Raw genomic sequence first — 19,610 nt, forward strand, 5'->3', positions numbered from 1 at the left:
AGGTACGTCTTCCAGACCGGTTTGCTGCATGACAACTGTTATCCCCACATTCACACCGCGGATGAGACATTTCTACCCTTCACTGCGTCATTGCACTTTAGTTATGAGCATTTTCCCCAGGTAGATGTCAGGTGGCCGAACGAGACAGGCCGGAAAGAGCAAGATTGTGGGTCAAGCGGTGGAGTGTAAGTCTCAGGTTTGACCCTGGCTACCGATATCGTGAATGTTGGCACGGCCCTTCCAGTGCAGACCTTCCTCAACGTATATATTCTCGGGCAAACGAGTCTTTACCCCCTTTTTTTTCTCGACGAACGGTCCTCAACCCTTGGATAATATTGATAATTCCACATAATGGTCAATATTGTTCTGCTCGGGCTTCTCGCCTGCTCGAGCCTCACCCACGCCATCCCTATATCGCAGGGCCCTGCCGATGTCGCAAGCATCCTCACTCGCCGCGCCGCAGTCGACGCCTGCCCCGGCTACACTGCCTCCAATGTTGTCGAGAGCGATTCAGGATTGACCGCCGACCTTACTCTTTCCGGCGATGCCTGTAACGCCTACAGTGACGATATCAAAGACTTGAAGTTGCTTGTGGAGTACCAGACTGGTAAGACTCAACTCTCTCACTTTGAACTAGATTGTTTACTAATATTGTATAGACGACCGCCTGCACGTCAAGATCTATGATGCCGACCAACAAGTCTACCAGGTCTCAGAAGATGTGTTCCCCCGCCCCAAGCACGAGAATGCGTCCGCTGGAAAGACCGCACTCCAATTTGGTATCAAGACGAGCCCATTCTCATTCGCTGTGAAGCGTCGGGATAACGACGAGGTTCTGTTTGATACCGGTACTGTTCCACTGGTCTTCGAGAAACAGTATGTTCGCCTGCGTACTAAGCTTCCCGACAATCCCAACATCTACGGCCTTGGCGAGCACAGCGACTCGTTCCGCTTCGCCACAGACAACTACGAGCGCGTCTTGCTGAACGCGGAGTCACCCAACATCCCTAGAAACGCCAACCTGTACGGAACGCATCCCGTCTACTTTGACCACCGTGGTGACAAGGGTACGCATGGCGTTTTCATGCTTAACTCTAGCCCAATGCAAGTTGAAATCAAGAAGGCCGACGGCTATCAATATCTTGAGTACAACACGATCGGCGGCGTCATCGATTTGTACTTTATGGCTGGCAGCAAGCCCGCCGATGTCTCCAAGCAATACGCTGACGTCGCCGGTTACTCTGCCATGTACCCGTACTGGACCTTCGGTTTCCACCAGTGCAAGTATGGATACTGGGACGTCAACATGGTCGCTGAGGTCGTTGGCAACTACTCGACTGCTGGAATCCCTCTTGAGGTCATGTGGACCGATATCGATTACATGTATCTTCGTGAGGATTTTACGACTGACCGGGAACGCTTCCCTCTCTCAAAGATGCGCGAGCTTGTGCAGACGCTTCATTCCCGTGATCAGCGCTATGTTTTGATCCTCGATCCTGGTGTCCATGCCGTAGGCGGTCCATACGTCACTTACCAGAAGGGTCACGACATGGATGTTTTCCTCAAGGCCGCGGACGGCTCCGATCTACTTGGTGTCCAGTGGCCTGGTGAGGTTGCGTGGCCTGATTGGTTTGCACCCAACACAGAGAAGTGGTGGACGGAAGAGATCCAAGCGAACTTCAACCCAGAGAACGGTATCGATCTAGACGGTCTCTGGGTCGACATGAACGAGGCCTCCAATTTCTGCCAGGATCCCACCACCTGCAACCCCCGACAGCAAGCGATCGATGAGAACATCCCCCCGCATCCAACCAACGCACCGCGACCCAACACTGGCCGTCCCATCCCTGGTTTCCCGGCTTCTTTCCAGCCAGGAAGTACGCTCAAAGCCCGCGATTCAGATGTTGTTCCCGCGCGTGATGCAGTTTCCGTTGAAGTTCGCGCCTCCAAGTCTGTATCTCCCCGTCAGTCTACCAACGGTAACATGAAGGGCTTCCCCGACCGTGAATGGTTCAAACCCGCATACCATCTCAACAGCCACCTGGGCGATGTGTCCCGCCAGACTATCCCCATGAACACTACAAACTATGACGGTAGCTGGCAATACGACACTCACAACCTCTACGGCTACATGATGGCGGCAACAACACGCGAATCGATGCTGGCCCGCCGTCCCGAGCTCCGTCCCTTCGTGCTGAGCCGCTCCACCTTCGCTGGAGCTGGTCGCAAGGTTGCCCACTGGTTCGGCGACAACTTCTCAGCCTGGGACGACTACCGGATTTCCATTCGTCAGATGCTGTCCTTCGTCTCGATGCATCAAATGCCCATGGTCGGCTCTGACGTCTGTGGTTTCAACGGCAACGCGGACCAATACATGTGCGCTCGCTGGGCTATGCTAGGAGCATTCCAGCCTTTCTACCGCAACCACGCAGAGCTGAGCACCATCCAACAGGAGTTCTACCAGTGGCCCATCGTTGCTGAAGCTGCCAAGAAGGCTATTGCCACTCGGTACAAGCTCCTCGATTACATCTACACTGGCCTTTACTACCAAACCAAGGAGGGCACACCCATGATCAACCCTCTGTTCTTCCTCTACCCAGCAGATACGAACACATTTGGTCTTGATCAGCAGTGGTTCTACGGTGACGCGCTGTTGATTTCGCCCGTCACAACAGAAAACTCCGACACCGTCACCTACTACATGCCAGAGGACACCTTCTACGACTACTGGACCTACGCCAAGGTCGAAGGCCAGGGTCAGAATGTCACCGTCAGCAACTTGACATACAGTGACATCCCCGTTCACATCCGCGGTGGCTCCATCGTCCCACAGCGTGTCAACAGCGCCAACACTACCAAGGCTCTGCGCAAGGAGGACTTCCTCATCATCGTTGCACCGGATGCCGATGGCAAGGCGACGGGACGTTTGTACCTCGATGACGGCGAGAGCCTTGAGCAGCCTAGCATCAGCGAAATCTCCTTCTCGTTTGATGGCGGCAAGTTCAGTGCCACAGGTTCATTTGGCTATTCTGGTGCCGGTGGCGACAGCGTCACCGTCGCCCAGGTCGTTGTGCTGGGCCAAGAACAGGCTGGTGCCACCGGCAACTTTGACGCTGGTAAGGGCACTGTCACGGTCGATGGGCCATGGGAGATGGACAAGGAGTTTGGGTTTCAATTATGACTTGCGGCTGGTTCACGTCTTGCATTGAGTAAGGCTGGCCACACCTCGATTATGCAGCCGGAGGTTGCTTTCCTTGTTGTCTTTGCATGTTGGGTTGGATTCATGACAAGCATTGCATAGAACTGGCGTTCACGCACATTGATGGAAAGCGGGTGTTGGGCAGTGTTGTAGGTTCTTGAGATACCATGGGAGGCACTTTGACGACGACCCTCTATTTTTACTCTATCATCAATAGTATTGCTTCGTTCTTCTTTTATCGTCCTGACTTTCTGTAATTTCTAACACTATCAACGTGCCGTAATGCTTGACCCCGAGCATATACGACTAGGACGTCGATTTTCCAAGATACTACCCCACGCGGGGTACAAAGGTACAAGGTTAGATCTCACCCACCCAAGAGCAACAAGATTGGTGTAGTGCAGATTAGCTATGGTCACAGCTCGAAGTGAGACAGGGCGTCTGGGGATATGAGATCATTCGTGCGGGGTAGTGGAGTGTTGACTCTTGTGTGACTGAGACACTTGTCTTGGTTTGACAGGTCACGCTCATATCTTGTCACACGAGCCTATCAGGCACGAGACTTGTAGCGCACACCGACTATGCCAAGCCAGCAATCCGTCAAGATGTGATTCGGGACGCCCCGATCCAGTTATATGGACAGACTGCCGCCATCGTGACGCTGATGTCGCGCAGAGTATTAAATAGGTCTGCTTTCCGTGTAATATCTCTTCCGTTCGTCGCTCTGTTTGAAAACTGGCTAGCGACTATCGTGCTAGACTTGGAACGTAGCAGTGTCTTTGACATTGGACGCAGTCGTAGAAGGCCATGGTTGGTCGTTCTCTCATTCTCCCCCTATCGTCGTGGCCTCAAGTTCATCGCGAACGCTGTTCAAGCTGACGTCTTGGACTTCGTAACCGACTTCAATCTTGTTCTTCGGTCGCGCCTTGTTGAGTCCCTCGAGCAAAACGCAGGCCTTGCAGACTTCCTGGCTCGAGAGGTATCCACACTTGTTGCACTGGCCCATGACCTGCTTGCTCGTCTTCTTGGGTGTGAAGCCCTTCTTGGCTTTCTTTCCGTTCGCTAGAGGTACTGCGCCGTTGCCTTGCTGTCCGGTCCTGTTGACGCTTTTGGTGGTGATTTCGGTCTCGAGGTTGCCGTCGACGGCTGCTTCGTTCTGCCTGAGTCGTGCCTCCACACTCGCCATTTCACCACCTGTGCTGCGCCCTTGAGCACTTCCACACCCACCTTCCTCTTCTTCGGCGACAGGCACACTACTCGCGCAAACACCTCCGCAGCCTTCGTCGCTACCGGGTACTAGCTTTGCCATGTCCTCACCACTCCTGACCACGTCAAGGATAGCGCTGGGCCTTACCCTTTCAAGATTCTTAATTAGGGCGCGCGCGCTGCCGCGGAAGGCTTCGGGTGAGTATATGCATTCGGTGCTGAAGTAGTCCAGGTTCTTGTGATGGGCGTAGAGAACTATCTCTTTCTCGTATGCGTACTTGAGGGGCTTGCTGCGCTTGATGTTCGTATTCGAGGCAGGATCGGACGACGCTGAAGGAGTAGACGTGATGATGGAGGTTGTGCGCGATAGACGAGGAAGGTCGCCTCTGAGCACTGTTCCAAATTAGCATTTCCTACTGGTCAAACATCAAAACCTTAATACGTACAGTTCATTAGGACAGTCTCCGCGACATCATCAGCATTGTGTCCTGTCACCACGTGCTTGACTCCAAGCCGTGACGCTCCACGATCGAGAGCTTGCCGCCTAAAGACGCCACAGTACGTGCAGTTGCCTTTCTTTCCTACCTGCTCCACCACTTGATCCATCGTCCACCCATACAATTCCGCGTATCCTAGGATCGTCAAGTCCATGCTATACTGCTCCGCATTCCTCTTGACCGTTTCCAAACTATCATCTCGGTAACCTTTGATTCCCTCATCAATGGATAGCAGGATGAGGTCAAGCCCATAGTCGTAGCGCTCATTAAGAGTCTTGAGAACAGAAGCAAGGACAGTGCTGTCCTTACCACCTGATGCGCCGATGGCGACCTTTTCGCCGCGTTTAAAAAGCGAGTTTGTGGTAATAGTGTGGTGGATTTCGGTTTCGAAGACGGAGATGAAGCACGTCTTGCAAAGCTTAGAATGATCCTTGGGTCGCAGGATAAGCGCCCGGTTCACCTTGCACAGAGCGCAGGGTGAGGGTGCCATGTTTGGTTGTGTGTGGTGCTGAAGAGTGACGCACAGATGGATGGGTGGGCTGCGGGGAGAAAAGATTCGCGCGCGAGTCATGATCCATGTGTGCGCGGGGCGAAGCGGCCATCATGCGAAACGCGAAACACCCGTCCCTCCTCTTCTGCATTCGTACCCAATCTCCACCTTCCCTAGACCCCGTCTGAATGAAACATCAAAACACCGAGCTACGTCCATATTACGCTGTTCTTTGTTTCTCCATGGGAATGTGCACTCCTCCACCGCCATTCTAGCAAGCGTGCTGGATGACGGCGTGTAGTAAACTTCCATGTATAACATGCACGAATTGCTAGATATATCTCGTCGACGTGCCAGAGTGGCCCTCAACGTGTACATGGCATAGGTACCGAAGCTTTCTTCCAATCCTCTTGTGAAGTGAGACCATGAACTACAGTCTCCAGGCTTTCCTAAGGCTGTGGACGTGCGAGCACAACTGTTATCATAGGAGGTCAACATTGCAACCGTGGCTGTGAACACCACAGCATCCGAGGAATATCGGACATCTAATAGTAGAACAGCGTAAACGAGCATCCGCGCAACCAAAGCACCTACCCACATGCAGAGTGTTTGCGATCGAGTCCTTCCGGAGCACGAGCGCGAGGCTGAGCCCAAGCTGCCCGCCTGGCCTGTGAGCAGAGGAGTCTCGACCACTTGGCACACCTTGAAGCTCACAACCCATGTACCGCTTCGTCCTTTCGGGTGTGCCTTGCCATCACCCGCCCGGGGTAAGTCAGCGGATGCATGAAATTCCTGACGTCTATCCCTCTTCTGTATATCCATGGCTCTTCTCGCCTCATTCAACATACCTACCTGCCTGGCTGCATCTACGGCTCGGCGGTTCTTTCAAGCACATCGTCCCGAAAGCACTTTCCAGAAACCCCGCTCAAACACAACTATACGCGCATCCACATAAGTGCCGCCTTGCATAGTGACAGGAGAACGGTCTAATTACGTGCTTAGAGGAGTGTTCGGCATGTCATGATGATCATCTAGGTCAGTTGTGGCCTTCGGCAAATCGCCTGCCCATATCGACTATCGGAAACCTCGACTTACTTGCCCTACTTTCCATAGACTTATTGTATAGTTATATCGGATTCTTCGAGATCGTCAGGAACTACAGTAGAACACATCTACGCGACCGCGGATCCAGTATGATCGGACGCTTGGATCAAACAACAGGAGGTTTGTGGCGAAGATCATGGTCCCCCCGGACTTCCGCGCACCCGCACAGAGGAGACAAGACCAGGTGATAACAGGGCGAGTCATACAGATGACGACGGTAAGCACTATCGGCATAGGCCGCAGGAAGCATTGACGTGTCGAATCGGGACGAGGTCGGCGAACTCTTGTTCTGAGAATTCTGAGATCGACAAGACCGCGCAGTACAGGAACCAAGTAGTAACAACGGAATCTGCCTTTGTGCTTTCGCTGCGCATCGGCGAAACGAACCTCTTCAGGGTACGTGTTCAGGGTGCTATGTCTCCGAGGGTGTGCGCCTTCCGATGAAAAAGAAAGGCTTCGTCAGGTACACCAACCAGGTGTTTCACGCCCAGCGTGCAAAAGCAAGGACGCATCATCAATGAAGGGATGTGACACTGGGGTATCGTGCGATGAGATGAGGATCCACAATTTCACCGGGATGGCCACTTACCAGATCGTGCACTAACCGGTTCAGCACAAGAAGAAGCCCCATCTGGCGTTAGCATCACGATCCAGCATACACTAGCGGCACATCGTTGGTTGACAGGTGCACACTGTCGACCCTATCGCCATTGCGCACCCTTGAACATCTCCCGCTTTCAAGATGAATCTTCGGAACAAGACGTCGATCCTCGTACCCTGCATCATGCCGCGAACTCTCTCACCCATTGTCTCGCCGACAAAACTTTCATTATACTTTTGTCGACTGAGACTGCCTGTATAAGGTCGAGGCTGTTTTCCATCACGACGATAGCAGTCTCGCCGAGCAAGCTGCAGTACTCAATACGCTCCTTTGATCATTCTTTTTACGTGACACCATGGGGTATCAACTCGCTCTCGACGGTGTCGGATGGACCTACATTACTATCTTCATTGTTTGGAATGTTCTACTGTTGGCTGGTCTCACCTTCTTATGGACTCACCGTCAGCACCCATCAATCCGCATGCGAAGGCTGCCACTATTGTTTGCGGGTATTTTCGTGCTCCATGTCTATGGTTCCCTTTGCTCAGTAGCCTACCCGTTCGGCGCAGCGTTCCCGTGCTCAGTTGAATTCTGGATGGTATGCTATACGACGACCTGCACATTAGTGTTTACTAACATGAGCAGATGTCTATTACAGTCCCGTTGGGCATGGCTTTGTTCCATGCCTCGAACAGCCAGTTCTTGCACCTCGCTAGTCGTCAGAAGCAGTTCGCTCGTATGAGCTCTCTGAAAGACCACGAGCCCATCGACGAGAAGAAGGCTCAAGAAGTCGTCAACAGCCGATGGAAGAGAATCATGAACGGAGTAGAGCGAGCCGACAACATCGAGCGAACTCTGATCTTCATTGGAATTGGCATGGCTGTTCAGGTAAGCAACCCCCCACTGCTACTATGCGACCGTAGTCTAACCCATGGGATAGATCGCCCTAACTCTGTTTGTCTTCCTCGCTTCAGAAAAGTTCCATAGCAGCTATGGTATCATCAACTATACTGTACAAGGTACTGGTATGGAAGTGCGCGTCAACTGTAGCAAAGGTTGGGAGTGGTGGCTATCGATCGTGTGGCAGTTGTTCTGGTCTTGGGTATATGCCCCATGGATTCTCTTCAAGTCGCGCGGTATTCGCGATGTTCACGGCTGGAGACTCCAGACCATCATCTGTTGTCTTGCTGGGTACGTTATGATTCCCGTACGTTCATCTTCATCGCTGACTCTTGTAGGCTTCCAGCGTCTCCGCTCTGGCTCATAGGCCTCTACACTCCTGCATTCGCTCCCATGAATGCTGTCTTCCCTCCGCCAGTGTGGTTCGCCGTCTGCTTCTGTATCATGGAGATCTGCACTATCGGCTTCCCTATCATCGATGTGCTAAAGGGCAACAAACTGCGCCAAGAGACCCTCGACGCCATCGCAAACTGGGAAGCTCGCCAGAAATTGGCTGGTTCGGATAAAGCGTCGATGGACGCTCCTTTCAAAGCTCCTAGCGAGTTCTCCGCTACGACAACCCTCAAGTCTAGTGGCGAGATCAGCGTTGGCAACCAGTCATTCGACTCGCAGAAGTCTGACATCTTGACGATGACTGCCCTAGAGAACGCGCTCAGGACCAACGCTATGCCACTGCTCCAATTTGCTGCTTTGAAGGACTTTTCTGGTAAGTTTTCCACTCACCACTTGCGTGAACATGTATACTAATTACATATCAATAGGCGAAAATGTCAGTTTCCTCACACACGTCTCAGACTGGCGCCTGCACTGGTTCTCACCAAAGTCATCAACCGCCGAACACCGCCGCAGGCAATTCCTTGCTGCCACGCGCATTTACGCTCACTTCATATCCCTCGAGTTTTCCGAATTCCCTATCAACATCTCATCAAAAGAGATGAAACGTCTTCACATTGTTTTTGAGAGGATGGCAAACCTCCTCTTTGGACGTCGCCGAAATTCAGAGTCATCGTCAACCAGCGACAACGCTACACCTTTTGATAACGTCATGCCTGATGATGCATCGGATTTGCCCATCAACGACAAAAGCAATCACCACATGTCTGCAAATGTCATCAGTCTCGATAGACTTGGACGTGCGAACTTGAAGGCTGTGTCCGGCATGGGCGCGCTTTACTCTGACGAGTCTGTTACAGATGTTGATGTTCCGGACGCCTTCAACGAGTTGGTGTTTGATGCCGCAGAGAACGAGATCAAATACCTTGTTCTCACCAACACATGGCCTAAGTTTGTCAACGTTTCACGTGCCAACAGTCAGTTGAGCAAGGACGCGGACGAGGAGAAGGGCAATGCTTTCATGCGGAAGTTGTTGTGCGCATGATGATTGCGCTACGCGGATGTGACGGCTTTAGTTAATAGTATAATTTGATACCCCTCGTTGCCAAAAAGGAGCAGCAAAATACACTCTTTATCCATTACATGATTTCAACCCTATACTCTTTTGTTCCCGTGCTTGTTATGTCGGAGAAGATAATGGCCGAGGGCGATAACTCAGGGACGTCTCAACTGCCGAGCGCCCGATCCACATCTTCACCATGACGTATCCGTTCTAGAACTCTTGCGCACCACAGCATCAGTTACTTTTTGTCTGTAAAGTCCGTTACTACCGAGATCCGCGTATAGTGGGGTTCAGAATACATTGCGAACCGGGGTGGAGATTGGCTGGCGGCGGCGTTAATGATGTTTTCATGATTCCCTCAACTTGGGTACAAAGGCGCTCGCATTCCCAGCAAAAGTTTACACATTGCCATAGCGACGTACCATTCAAAGCAAAATCTACAGGATGTCTCTTAAATATAACAAGGTCCTCGTGCTAGGCGCGACGTCTGGCATTGGCTGGGCGCTTGCAGAGAAGATTGTCCAAGACGGCAAATACGCCATCATTGTTGGACGACGACAAGAGAAGCTCGACGAATTCCAGAAGAAGCATGGTAGCGATAAAGTCGACACCGTCGTCTTCGACATTACAAAGCTCGACGAGATCCCAAAATTCGTCAAGGATGTAACGAGCAAACACCCCGACCTCGACTCCGTCTTCCTCAACTCTGGCATCCAGCGCGGTTTCGACTTCTCCAAGCCCGAGACGGTCGACCTAGACCTGCTGGAGATGGAGTTTAGGACGAACTACTTGTCGTACATGCATCTTACCACGGCATTTATTCCATTCCTCCAGAAGCAGGAGAAGGAAACCTCGCTCATCTACACGACCTCTGGACTTGCGCTCATGCCACTACCGCGTTGTCCAAACTACTGCGCTTCCAAAGCGGCGCTGCATCACATGATCCTCGTTCTCCGCCATCAATTGGGGAACGGGCCTGGAAACATCAAGGTCATCGAGATCTTCCCGCCAGCTGTACAGACAGAATTGCACGACGCGAAGCACCAGCCGGATATCAAGGATGGAGGCAACATTGGTATGCCGTTGACTGAGTTTACGGATGAAGCCTGGAAGGGACTGGTTGATGGCAAGGATCAGATTCCAGTTGGTTTCGTGGGAAAGGCTTTCGATGCGTTTGAGAACAAGAGGCAGGAGATGTACAAGCAGATTTTCCTGTCGTAAGTAGTTGGTGTCTACATGTAAGAATAGATGGCGGATGAGTGGGGCTCTTGGGTAGTTAGGCAAGCCACATTTGGACCCCGACGGATGGGCGCGCAAGGAAACATAACCACAGTGTGCCGTTGTCGTTCAGTGAGGATTCATGGAATAAGAATATATGCCAATTATCAGTTTCAGTCTAGGTTCAATAGCGGTTTCGGTGAAGAAGTAAAGTACCCACGGGTTGCGCAGCCAACATGAGCACAGCCCCATTGCGGCGCAGAGGTTCCGAAGTGGTGCGCCGCTAGCCTGCTCCCGCTCGTATCAAGTCCCCCCAACTGACAACTCGCGTCGCCGCATTCTCTGACCGACTACTCCCTATACACTCCATTCGACCGTCTACTTACGACCGACTTTTGCGCGTCCCAATCAATCTCCATTCCCGAAATACCATCATCATGGCGGACAGCTTCAGAAATGCGATGATCAACCGATCGCTTCGCGACATAAAGAACGTAAGCTTCCCCCAAACTCCTGACCGTCGCCTGATGCTGACAATGGGTACAGAACCTCGAATTCCTCGTCGAATCCAATGTCATCACCTCGGCACAACACGACACCATCGCATCGCAACTCCCCGTCTCAGCCGAGAACAGCACGCGCGCCCTCCCCGCCGTGCCGACCGCCCAACTCTCCCAGATGAACATCAAGAGCGAGCCAACGCCTCCCCCAGAGAAGAAGAACACCAACATCGGATATTACGCCGACAACACCGCCAATGCGCCGCCGCCAGCCTACCCCTCTGTCCCCGCTACCCCCGCCGCGCCCGCTGTCCTCGCCTACGCCTCAGCAATGTACCAGTACAACGCCCAAGACGCCGGCGACCTGGCTCTCATGCCCAACGACAAGGTTGTCGTGACCGAGTACATGAACAACGAGTGGTGGAAGGGACGCAACGAGCGCACCGGCATGGAGGGTATCTTCCCTGCTAGCTACGTCCGCAAGGAGGAGAAGAGCGTTATGCCCGCCTACACTCCCTCAGCGCCCGCCCCCAGCAACTACGGCAACATGCCTCTCGACGTCGCTTCGGGTGCGCAAGCGCCGCCCGCTGAGCCCAGCAAGATGGAACAGAACGGCAAGAAGTTTGGAAAGAAGTTGGGTAACGCGGCTATCTTCGGTGCTGGTGCGACGATTGGTGGAAACATTGTCAACTCCATCTTCTAGTGGGTATGCAGAGAGTAAAAGGTTGGTTTGGATGAAGGACTGGGCGAAAGTCACTTCACTTTGGCGTTATCTTGGGTCCTTCTTATGGGTTTGTTTATCACGACGTGTGAATTGCTGGGGGGTATTTCCTGGCTAAGGTAGCTGTCAAAACTAATGGTGGTATAGGGAGATTCAATATGAAGTTTCTTCGCTTGTCAAGAAAGGTGTTCTAGTTCTTGTTGTGACAGTGTACTTAGAGTATTGACATGAAGTTGATGCGTTTGACGGGTCTACTGCGACAACAGATTCTCCACATCAGTCGACCACGGTTTACGCTCTATCTCGATTGCACGTCAATCACGTCTACATATGCTCTCCCCCTTCATCGCCCTTTGTTACTGGAAACCCCAAAAGTTGATCCATTAATCACATCACTCGCTATCGAATATCAAGCGTACCCATGCCCACTTTCGATATCCCTCCGTGCACATCCCTCGCAATGTCCCGTCGCCCAGCTCCCTCACCCCCCAGCATCTCCGCCGTTCGACAAGGCAACTTCGGCATCCCCGCCGCAGAGAAGAAATGGAACCAAGACAGCGTCGTGGGCAGTACTCATGTTCTATCTTCACCCGCGCAGCCCTCGTCCGAACGAGCCCACAGACACCGAAACCGATCGTACCCACCCCTTTCTCCTTTCTATACTACAACACTATCCGCTAACATCCAGCACCAGAATGTATGCCCAAGCTCTCGTCCTCTTCAATGTCCTCGGCATCCCCCTTTCATCCGCCACAACCCTACAACACAACTTCACCACTCTCTTCCCCACCTCATCCCTCACATCCCTCGCTCTAATCCACGGTCTACAAATCCTCGTTCTCTTCGCTTCACCGCTACCCATCGGCTATCTCTACAACATGTTATCAGATCGAAAACAGATGCAATCTCGGCAGAGTTGGACTTGCAACTGGAAAGTCGTGTTCGCTACAGCCGCTGTCATGGCGACTACCTCGTCGTCTCTCAGTTACAAAGCTCAGAAAAATTACATTGCTGTTTTACTGTTACAAGGAGTGGGGTTGGGAGGAGCACTGGGAACGTGTTTTACGCTTAGTACGTTGGTGCTGGCAACGCATTACCGGAATGACGTCCCGCTTGTTTCTGTGCAATCGGGGTTTGCGGGGTTCGCTGGGGCGGTTGTTTATACCGTGGTTGCTAGGTTTTCTTTTCGGGGAGATGACGGCGGCGAGTTGGCGTGGGTGTATAGTGGTGGGGTCATGGGAGTGACGTTGCTTGCGGCGTTTTTCCTACTCGCGAGATCAGAATCTGAAGAGGTGAAGTTCTGGAGGGAGGGGTGTAAACTTCATCTTTGTATGCCGAGGAGTTTCTTGAGGGATGTCAGAGGAGGTGGCATGTGGTTTATACTGGGTTATATGCTTACCTTTGTAGGAGTACTGGTTTATCCGGTTTATAGTGTCGTGTTGCTGACGGGAGCTCCTGGAATTTTCTTTCCGGATACTGCGGCGTATGGGGCACTGGCTTTGCTGAGTGTTGCGGCTATTTCAGGTTCGGTGGCGGCGAACCTGAGGAGATTGAAGAAAGTCGGGGCGGTTAACACTTTTGTTACTGCTTCCATACTCGCTGGTGCAGTTGGTCTCGCGCCCATGGTGTATCCGCAGATTTACGTCGTTGTTCCTCTTGCGGCGGTATATGGTGTCGCGCTCGGGGCGATGCTATCGCTACATATGATTGTCGCAGCGTCATTTCTCAGCAAGAAGGTAGAGGGGAGGTGGGAGGGTGATATGCCAGCGCGTATTGCTGTGGTTATGGCCTTGGCTGGATTGAATGCTTTTGGGGGCCTCGTTGGAGCAGCAGCGTTAATTGAGGGAAGCGAGAAGGGAGGGCAAATTGTGATGAAGTTGGCGGGTGCTTGTATGATTAGCGGTGGTGTATTGGCTGGATGTGCGAGGTCATGGAGGTGGAAGCGGGTATTTTATGCTGTGTAGTGTGATTAGAATCGGCTCACAAATAAGGACTATCAAAAAATCATGGAGTTATATGCTCAAGATTTCGTGGGTGTTTATATGTGTGTGATTATTGATTAATGTCTATGTAAACTTTCGTTAGGTTTGTTTCATCATGAAACATTCATGTCTATACGTAAATGTAGCAGAAGGGCCCCTCTGTTGTGCTCATCAAGTCCTCCATCCTTTCTGAACCACTTGCAGCATATCCAAGGTCGATAACAGTATCGAAGGTCGTGTTGGCCGAAGGCGGGTTGTTCAAAAACGTGCCTGTGCCAGAGACACCGCCCTTCTCGCTCTTCACGCGGGTCTTGGTATCAAGCTGCTGCCATGTCCACCAAGTTTTGTCGATCATAGCGTGATGGAGGTAGAAAAGCGGGTCACCAGGCGATACGAAGAAGTCGCGACCGGGGTCGCCGCCCATGGAGTAGTGACCACCGCCGTGTACACCTAGACTGTCTGTTCCCGGCACACCTTGCATCACCATCTCGAAGGTCCAGATGTCCTTTTTGTTGATGATCAGGTCAGCAATGGCGGTCGCATCGGCCCACTTCTTGTTGCTGTAGTCGGTCAAGTCGCGCGTCAAACATCTGGGGTTGTATGAGAGGCCGTCGCCGTTCGCGATTTCGGTTCCGTTGGTTGTGCTCAAAGCAACTGGGCCAAGATTGACCTCTGGAATATCCGAGTTAGTGCGTGATTCACGCCAATCTGGTATAGTTGTCGGAAGACTCACTCATGTTCTTGAAGGGGCCACCCTTTACACAGCCGCCTCCGGTACCGGGCGGGATGATAACAATGGGTGGCCCTCTGCCAGCAATAACAACGTTGCCCTGACCTGCTATGTACTCTCCATTGCCTGACATGGAGTACGCGGATCCGTCGAGCATTGGTGACTTTTCTAGACCACTGGCAGCAGTCTTTGCCCAGTTCCAGTAGGGTTGGTAGCCCTTGTAGCCGCATTCGTTGCGAAGAGCTTGCTCGTACTGCCAAGTGAAGTATCGGTGCCATGCTAGGAACGTACCAGTATAGTGGATTTCCATGGTCTTGAGGATGTGGTTACCCACAAAGTCATCGAATCGCGACTTCGCTCCTGGGATAAGTGAAGCAGGTGTCTTTGCTTGCTTCTGTTGGAGGCAAAGTACTGCATCGGTATAGGCTTTGCGGTCTGTTTTTGACAGGTCGCTCCATTCTCGGCGCACAGCCACGGTGTTCTTGTTGCAGGTGCCTCTCTTCGATGAACTTGCTGCTAGGGCATCGTTGGCTTGTTGTTGAGCGAACAAAAACAGCTGATCAAGTTGCTCGCTAGCAACCGTAGGGTCGCTCGAGGCCGAGGTGGGTAGTGAGGACGGATCTACAGGTGCATCTTGCGGGGCTGGTAGCGCGTTTGCCAACGTCCCAGCGAGCAGGGTCAGCGCCAGAGGAGAATTGAAACGCATGTTGTTTCTTGATCAATCGAATTGAAGAAGTTGTAGTTGTAGAGGATTGGTCGACAGAGAGAGCTGGGTGGCGTTGTGCAAAAAGGAAGAGGCATGCTCCTACACATATATATCCAAAAAATGGTCTTACACCGCTACCGCATGGGTCTGCCATGCTTCACTGCCGGGTTTGGGGGCGAGAAACGCCCGATGCCACTCGAGCTTTGCTAGAACAGTGTAGTACACCGCAGCTAGCCTTGCTATCTCTCAATCTGCTAGTCAAGCATCGAGGCAAGGCGATGCCATGTGTGGAGCCATAATCTTTCGGTGCCTGGCGCGTGTGTCTATGCATTTCCGAGTGAATGTTATGCCATAAACGCAAGGACCCTAAGGCTAGATTGGCAGACTTTCTATCAAGCGCGTCTTTGCCGCAAGCGAGCGTCGATACCTAGGTATACGGAACCATCGTTCGGTGACATGTGCATGGAAGATTCGGATGGAATCTGCCGGACACCTCAAATCGCGTTGATGCACTTACAATGACAAGTGGAGCTTTGCCGAACTTTTGGATAACCCCGCTGGCTCAATGTTGTTTGGTTGAAGAGCCCCAGTGCGTTTCCGTGCTCGGGAACATGATGAGCGCAAGGCATTCTGATTCATGCGGTATGCGAGTGATGAGTTGAGCTCGGTGGTACCTGGGGTCCTATACAACATATACTTCTATACCCCTACCCCAGCCACATTCTTGGATATATGGTTTCAAACCTGAGGGGGGCTTGATACCAGTTTGTTCCATGTCTGCAGGCAATCACACCTCAGCCCTGCATAATGAGCCGCGGTCCACCGACGTGCAGGAAGAAAGGAACATTTTTTCTTGCAGGCGGCAGTTGTGGTCTAGAAAATGTCCTTGAAAGTATTTTGATCCTTCCATGATTCAGGATTCTGCATTGGGATAGGTATCTCGGATGTTCGTGCGTGTTGGGTGAAGAAAGGTAAGCATTCGCTGCGGCTTGACATTGGTGGCGCAGTCTTGCCATTGCGCTAGGCCCCGCTAAGGGATCAGATCCGTCTCGCCGTCTCCCCGTCCCGCCTCCTCTACTCCTCAGAATACACCTTGGGCAAGGCGTCCAAACTACCGGATAATCTCGATCGTTAAAATATCGTGCACCCGCACGGGAAGACCTATTCTAGAGTTGTCATTGGTTTAGGCACTACCCTCCAAGCTTGTGGAGATCTACCGGGTGTTGTGACCTTCCTGACAAGGCGCAGGGAAGCGACAAGCGTAGTAGAGATTAACCGATCTCCTGTTCGGCTTCACAACTTCCTCGGTACGCAGTAAAAGTATTCCAATGCCGCTTCAGTGCGTGCTTCTGAGATTTCAAGTATGGTATTTTTCCAAATACAGCTTCGCGATGGATTATACTTGTGTTCACTCTCATGTCGATTTGGAAATGGCTCTCCTGTCAATCAACCTGTCACCATTTAAGTACTCTACGATGGCTCGTGAATCTTCCTCTACCCCCGCCGGTACTTGTCCGGATTGACAAATTCACCCCGTGCTGCACGCTTCCTCATCTATCATCGACTCCTTACGCACAACCCCACATCCCGGTCCACAAACTAGCACCTTTCAGTGTTTTGGTTTCAAAGACGTGCAGTAAACGGCATGACATGCAGAATATTAGCTCTCGATCACTTGCTTTAACGATCTTGAGAGTACGGTTCATGCTGTAGTTGCAGGCCGTACACTATTATGACCCCTTGGTGGCGTCGATACTCACATGGCTGGCGGCTCAGCCATGAGCCGGCTCTTCGAGGTCATGGTTATCTTCACTGACTGACCATACGCTGGGAAAGCACAGCCATCTTGGAAATGACGCAGCACTGTTGAAATACATCGCTATATTGGTTGTATAGACTACAGCTTAGTGCCGCCGAACTCCTAGGACTCTGTCATCGCACGTAGGTCACCTTGCAAGCACTGTTCCAACACCCTGCACATGGGACTCTACCGTCTGCAGGGATACTCGTAAACCGCAGGATACCGTTTCCCGCTGCGTCAGTCTGTCACGCCAATGAGTCAAGGAGTACGCTTTCGTCTCGAGTCAGCCATTCACAGCCACCCCTCTCGTTAGCGAGGCTAGTCTGGGTATTTTCTTGCCAGCACATGTCATGGCTGCTCGGTAACAGCCTCGATAAGCTCACTCCTCTTACACTCTATGAGTGATAGTATATCCAGATTAAGTTTTGCCGTTAACTGTATTCTCTCGGCTTTTCCGCGTGGCGGTTTAAGGTCTCGCAGACAGGAGCTGTTGGTCTCAGAAGACGGAAGCTATGTGAAACCCCTGACGTCTGTCGCGAACTACCGCTCGCTGGTGCTATATCACAAGCATCTTGCTGGTACCTCGATGAAATCGCGTGTTCAGGAATCCTTCACTTCCAATTGACGTACATTCCACAATGCAGCAGAGCGGCGCAGCGATGCCGCCGATGCGTCCTTACGAAAACCAGGGCCCGACCATCCTCGCAACCACGCTAACCGTCACCATTGTGGCCGTGCTTACTACGGTTGCGAGACTCTATGTTCGAGTTAAGATGATCCGGAATGTTGGTTGGGACGTGAGTGCTCCACAGTGCCCATGGGTTGACCATCACTGATATGTTTCTGCCACCAGGACTACGTGATGCTGTTGGCTATGATCTTGGTATGTAGCAACAGGTCGAGAATATCTCGTACGATGCTAATCAATATGTAGTGTGTTGCTGGTCAATGCCTCGTCATACCGCAAGTCCACTACGGAGCAGGGAAGCATGTCGACTACATCGATAAGGATGATTTTGTAGCTGGTCTGAGGCTAAACCTCATTTCTCAGCCGGTGTTTCTCTTCGCCATCTGTTTCGTTAAGATTTCGGTGGGTTTCTTCCTTTTGAGAATCGCGGTCGGGCGGTTTTACAGGCGCCTAATCATCGGCATCATGGGTAAAAGCGCCCAACTCTCAGACCACTAGTATGGAGGTGTTAACCAGTTCTAGTGTTTATGAGTGTGTACACAATCGGTTGTGTCCTTACAGTCCTACTACAGTGCACAGATATCCGTTTAATGTGGGACCAAACCATCAAGGCTACATGTTGGACCATCAAGACTAGACAAGCCTTGGGCTTTCTCAACATCATACTGAACATCCTTACTGACATCGCCTTTTCAGTTGGCATACCCGCAAGTCTCCACTTTACCTCGACCAGCTACATACTCTGCTAACCAAACCATATAGATTCCCATGTTATGGGGTGTTCAAATGAATCGCCGCCACAAAGCCTCCCTTATTTGCATCCTCGGCCTTGGGACATTCGCTACAGCCGCTGCCTTCGTCAAGCTCTCCTACCTACCCAACTACGGGCGCGAAGGCGACCTGCTGTGGGACTCGCGCGACATGACCATCTGGACCGTCATCGAATGCAACGTCGGTATCGTCGCGGGTAATCTGCCCTGTCTCAAACCGCTTTTCCGCTCTCTCCTCGTATCCACATACGGCTATGGTTCCCGCAAGACCTCGCAGCCACGATATTATCCAGATGCGTATGGAGCAGGCACCAAACAGCGTTCTGCAGTCAAAAACTACAATTCTCTCGGGTCGAACAAGACATCAGACGGCGAATATGCAGGCCATGGCAATACAGGTAAATCATACATGCTCACAACGATCGATGCGGCGACCACGACAGCTGGAGGGTTGAGCAGGAGCTCATCCGAGAGGAGCTCTCCCATCGTAGAAAGAGGTAGCACTGAAAGTATTACGAGGTTGAACAATAAGATCCAGGGTTCCGGCGGGTTGGGCAACATTACTGTCACGACGAAGGTAAACATAACTGAATCGTTGCATTCGCAGGAAACATCCGAGGCCGGGAGGAGTTATCGGACACCACAAGCAAAGGAGATGGTATGAAGTGGATGCAGCGTTTAATAGTAATGAATTGAATTTCTTTTGTCCCTTCCTTTTCTTAGTCTTGGTAATAGACATTAGATGATAGCAACAATGCAGAATTGTACATTCCATCGGTCCAATAATCTTCTTCTCGCTCTGTACAACCGGCACATTGCCAATATCTGATGACACCTCGCGAACACCTTCTCTCTTCCCCAAGCCTGCTGCTAAAATGAATTGCCTTTAGCGGTTCATAGTCCCTATATTATCTGATGCGATATTACCGACCACACGAATGACTGAAGCCATTGTATGCCGTTCTGAACTGTTACTAGGATTGCTCCTCTTCTTCTATGGGTATTGTTTTGCGCAATCTCGACAAATGCCGGAAGCGATGT

The 19,610-nt window shown here is 51.8% G+C and overlaps 7 protein-coding genes across 7 annotated transcripts; 5 read left to right on the top strand and 2 right to left on the bottom strand.

Moving 5' to 3' along the window:
- Nucleotides 1-351: 351 nt before the first annotated feature.
- On the top strand, nucleotides 352-3,181 carry ALTATR162_LOCUS5234 (uncharacterized protein; the record flags this gene model as incomplete). The annotated part of the gene is made up of 2 exons (XM_043312853.1): nucleotides 352-607; nucleotides 660-3,181. 2 exons carry the CDS (start codon nucleotides 352-354, stop codon nucleotides 3,179-3,181), a joined length of 2,778 nt encoding a protein of 925 aa, XP_043168788.1.
- Nucleotides 3,182-4,022: 841 nt separating this feature from the next.
- ALTATR162_LOCUS5235 (uncharacterized protein) lies at nucleotides 4,023-5,392 on the bottom strand (the record flags this gene model as incomplete). Its single annotated transcript, XM_043312854.1, has 2 exons — nucleotides 4,023-4,798; nucleotides 4,852-5,392. The coding sequence occupies 2 exons, from the start codon at nucleotides 5,390-5,392 to the stop codon at nucleotides 4,023-4,025; spliced, it is 1,317 nt and encodes a 438-aa protein (XP_043168789.1).
- Nucleotides 5,393-7,452: 2,060 nt separating this feature from the next.
- ALTATR162_LOCUS5236 (uncharacterized protein) lies at nucleotides 7,453-9,435 on the top strand (the record flags this gene model as incomplete). Its single annotated transcript, XM_043312855.1, has 5 exons — nucleotides 7,453-7,695; nucleotides 7,743-7,985; nucleotides 8,038-8,288; nucleotides 8,336-8,763; nucleotides 8,819-9,435. The coding sequence occupies 5 exons, from the start codon at nucleotides 7,453-7,455 to the stop codon at nucleotides 9,433-9,435; spliced, it is 1,782 nt and encodes a 593-aa protein (XP_043168790.1).
- Nucleotides 9,436-9,897: 462 nt separating this feature from the next.
- ALTATR162_LOCUS5237 (uncharacterized protein) lies at nucleotides 9,898-10,674 on the top strand (the record flags this gene model as incomplete). Its single annotated transcript, XM_043312856.1, has 1 exon — nucleotides 9,898-10,674. The coding sequence occupies one exon, from the start codon at nucleotides 9,898-9,900 to the stop codon at nucleotides 10,672-10,674; it is 777 nt and encodes a 258-aa protein (XP_043168791.1).
- A 434-nt stretch (nucleotides 10,675-11,108) lies between these two features.
- Nucleotides 11,109-11,874, top strand: ALTATR162_LOCUS5238 (uncharacterized protein; the record flags this gene model as incomplete). The annotated part of the gene is made up of 2 exons (XM_043312857.1): nucleotides 11,109-11,165; nucleotides 11,218-11,874. The coding sequence occupies 2 exons, from the start codon at nucleotides 11,109-11,111 to the stop codon at nucleotides 11,872-11,874; spliced, it is 714 nt and encodes a 237-aa protein (XP_043168792.1).
- A 2,130-nt stretch (nucleotides 11,875-14,004) lies between these two features.
- On the bottom strand, nucleotides 14,005-15,310 carry ALTATR162_LOCUS5239 (uncharacterized protein; the record flags this gene model as incomplete). Its single annotated transcript, XM_043312858.1, has 2 exons — nucleotides 14,005-14,546; nucleotides 14,608-15,310. 2 exons carry the CDS (start codon nucleotides 15,308-15,310, stop codon nucleotides 14,005-14,007), a joined length of 1,245 nt encoding a protein of 414 aa, XP_043168793.1.
- A 2,439-nt stretch (nucleotides 15,311-17,749) lies between these two features.
- ALTATR162_LOCUS5240 (uncharacterized protein) lies at nucleotides 17,750-19,233 on the top strand (the record flags this gene model as incomplete). Its single annotated transcript, XM_043312859.1, has 4 exons — nucleotides 17,750-17,908; nucleotides 17,965-17,994; nucleotides 18,046-18,201; nucleotides 18,562-19,233. 4 exons carry the CDS (start codon nucleotides 17,750-17,752, stop codon nucleotides 19,231-19,233), a joined length of 1,017 nt encoding a protein of 338 aa, XP_043168794.1.
- Nucleotides 19,234-19,610: the final 377 nt, after the last annotated feature.

Source organism: Alternaria atra (assembly GCF_907166805.1).
Source record: "Alternaria atra isolate CS162 genome assembly, contig: 25, whole genome shotgun sequence".
NCBI classification, from domain to species: Eukaryota; Fungi; Ascomycota; class Dothideomycetes; order Pleosporales; family Pleosporaceae; genus Alternaria; species Alternaria atra.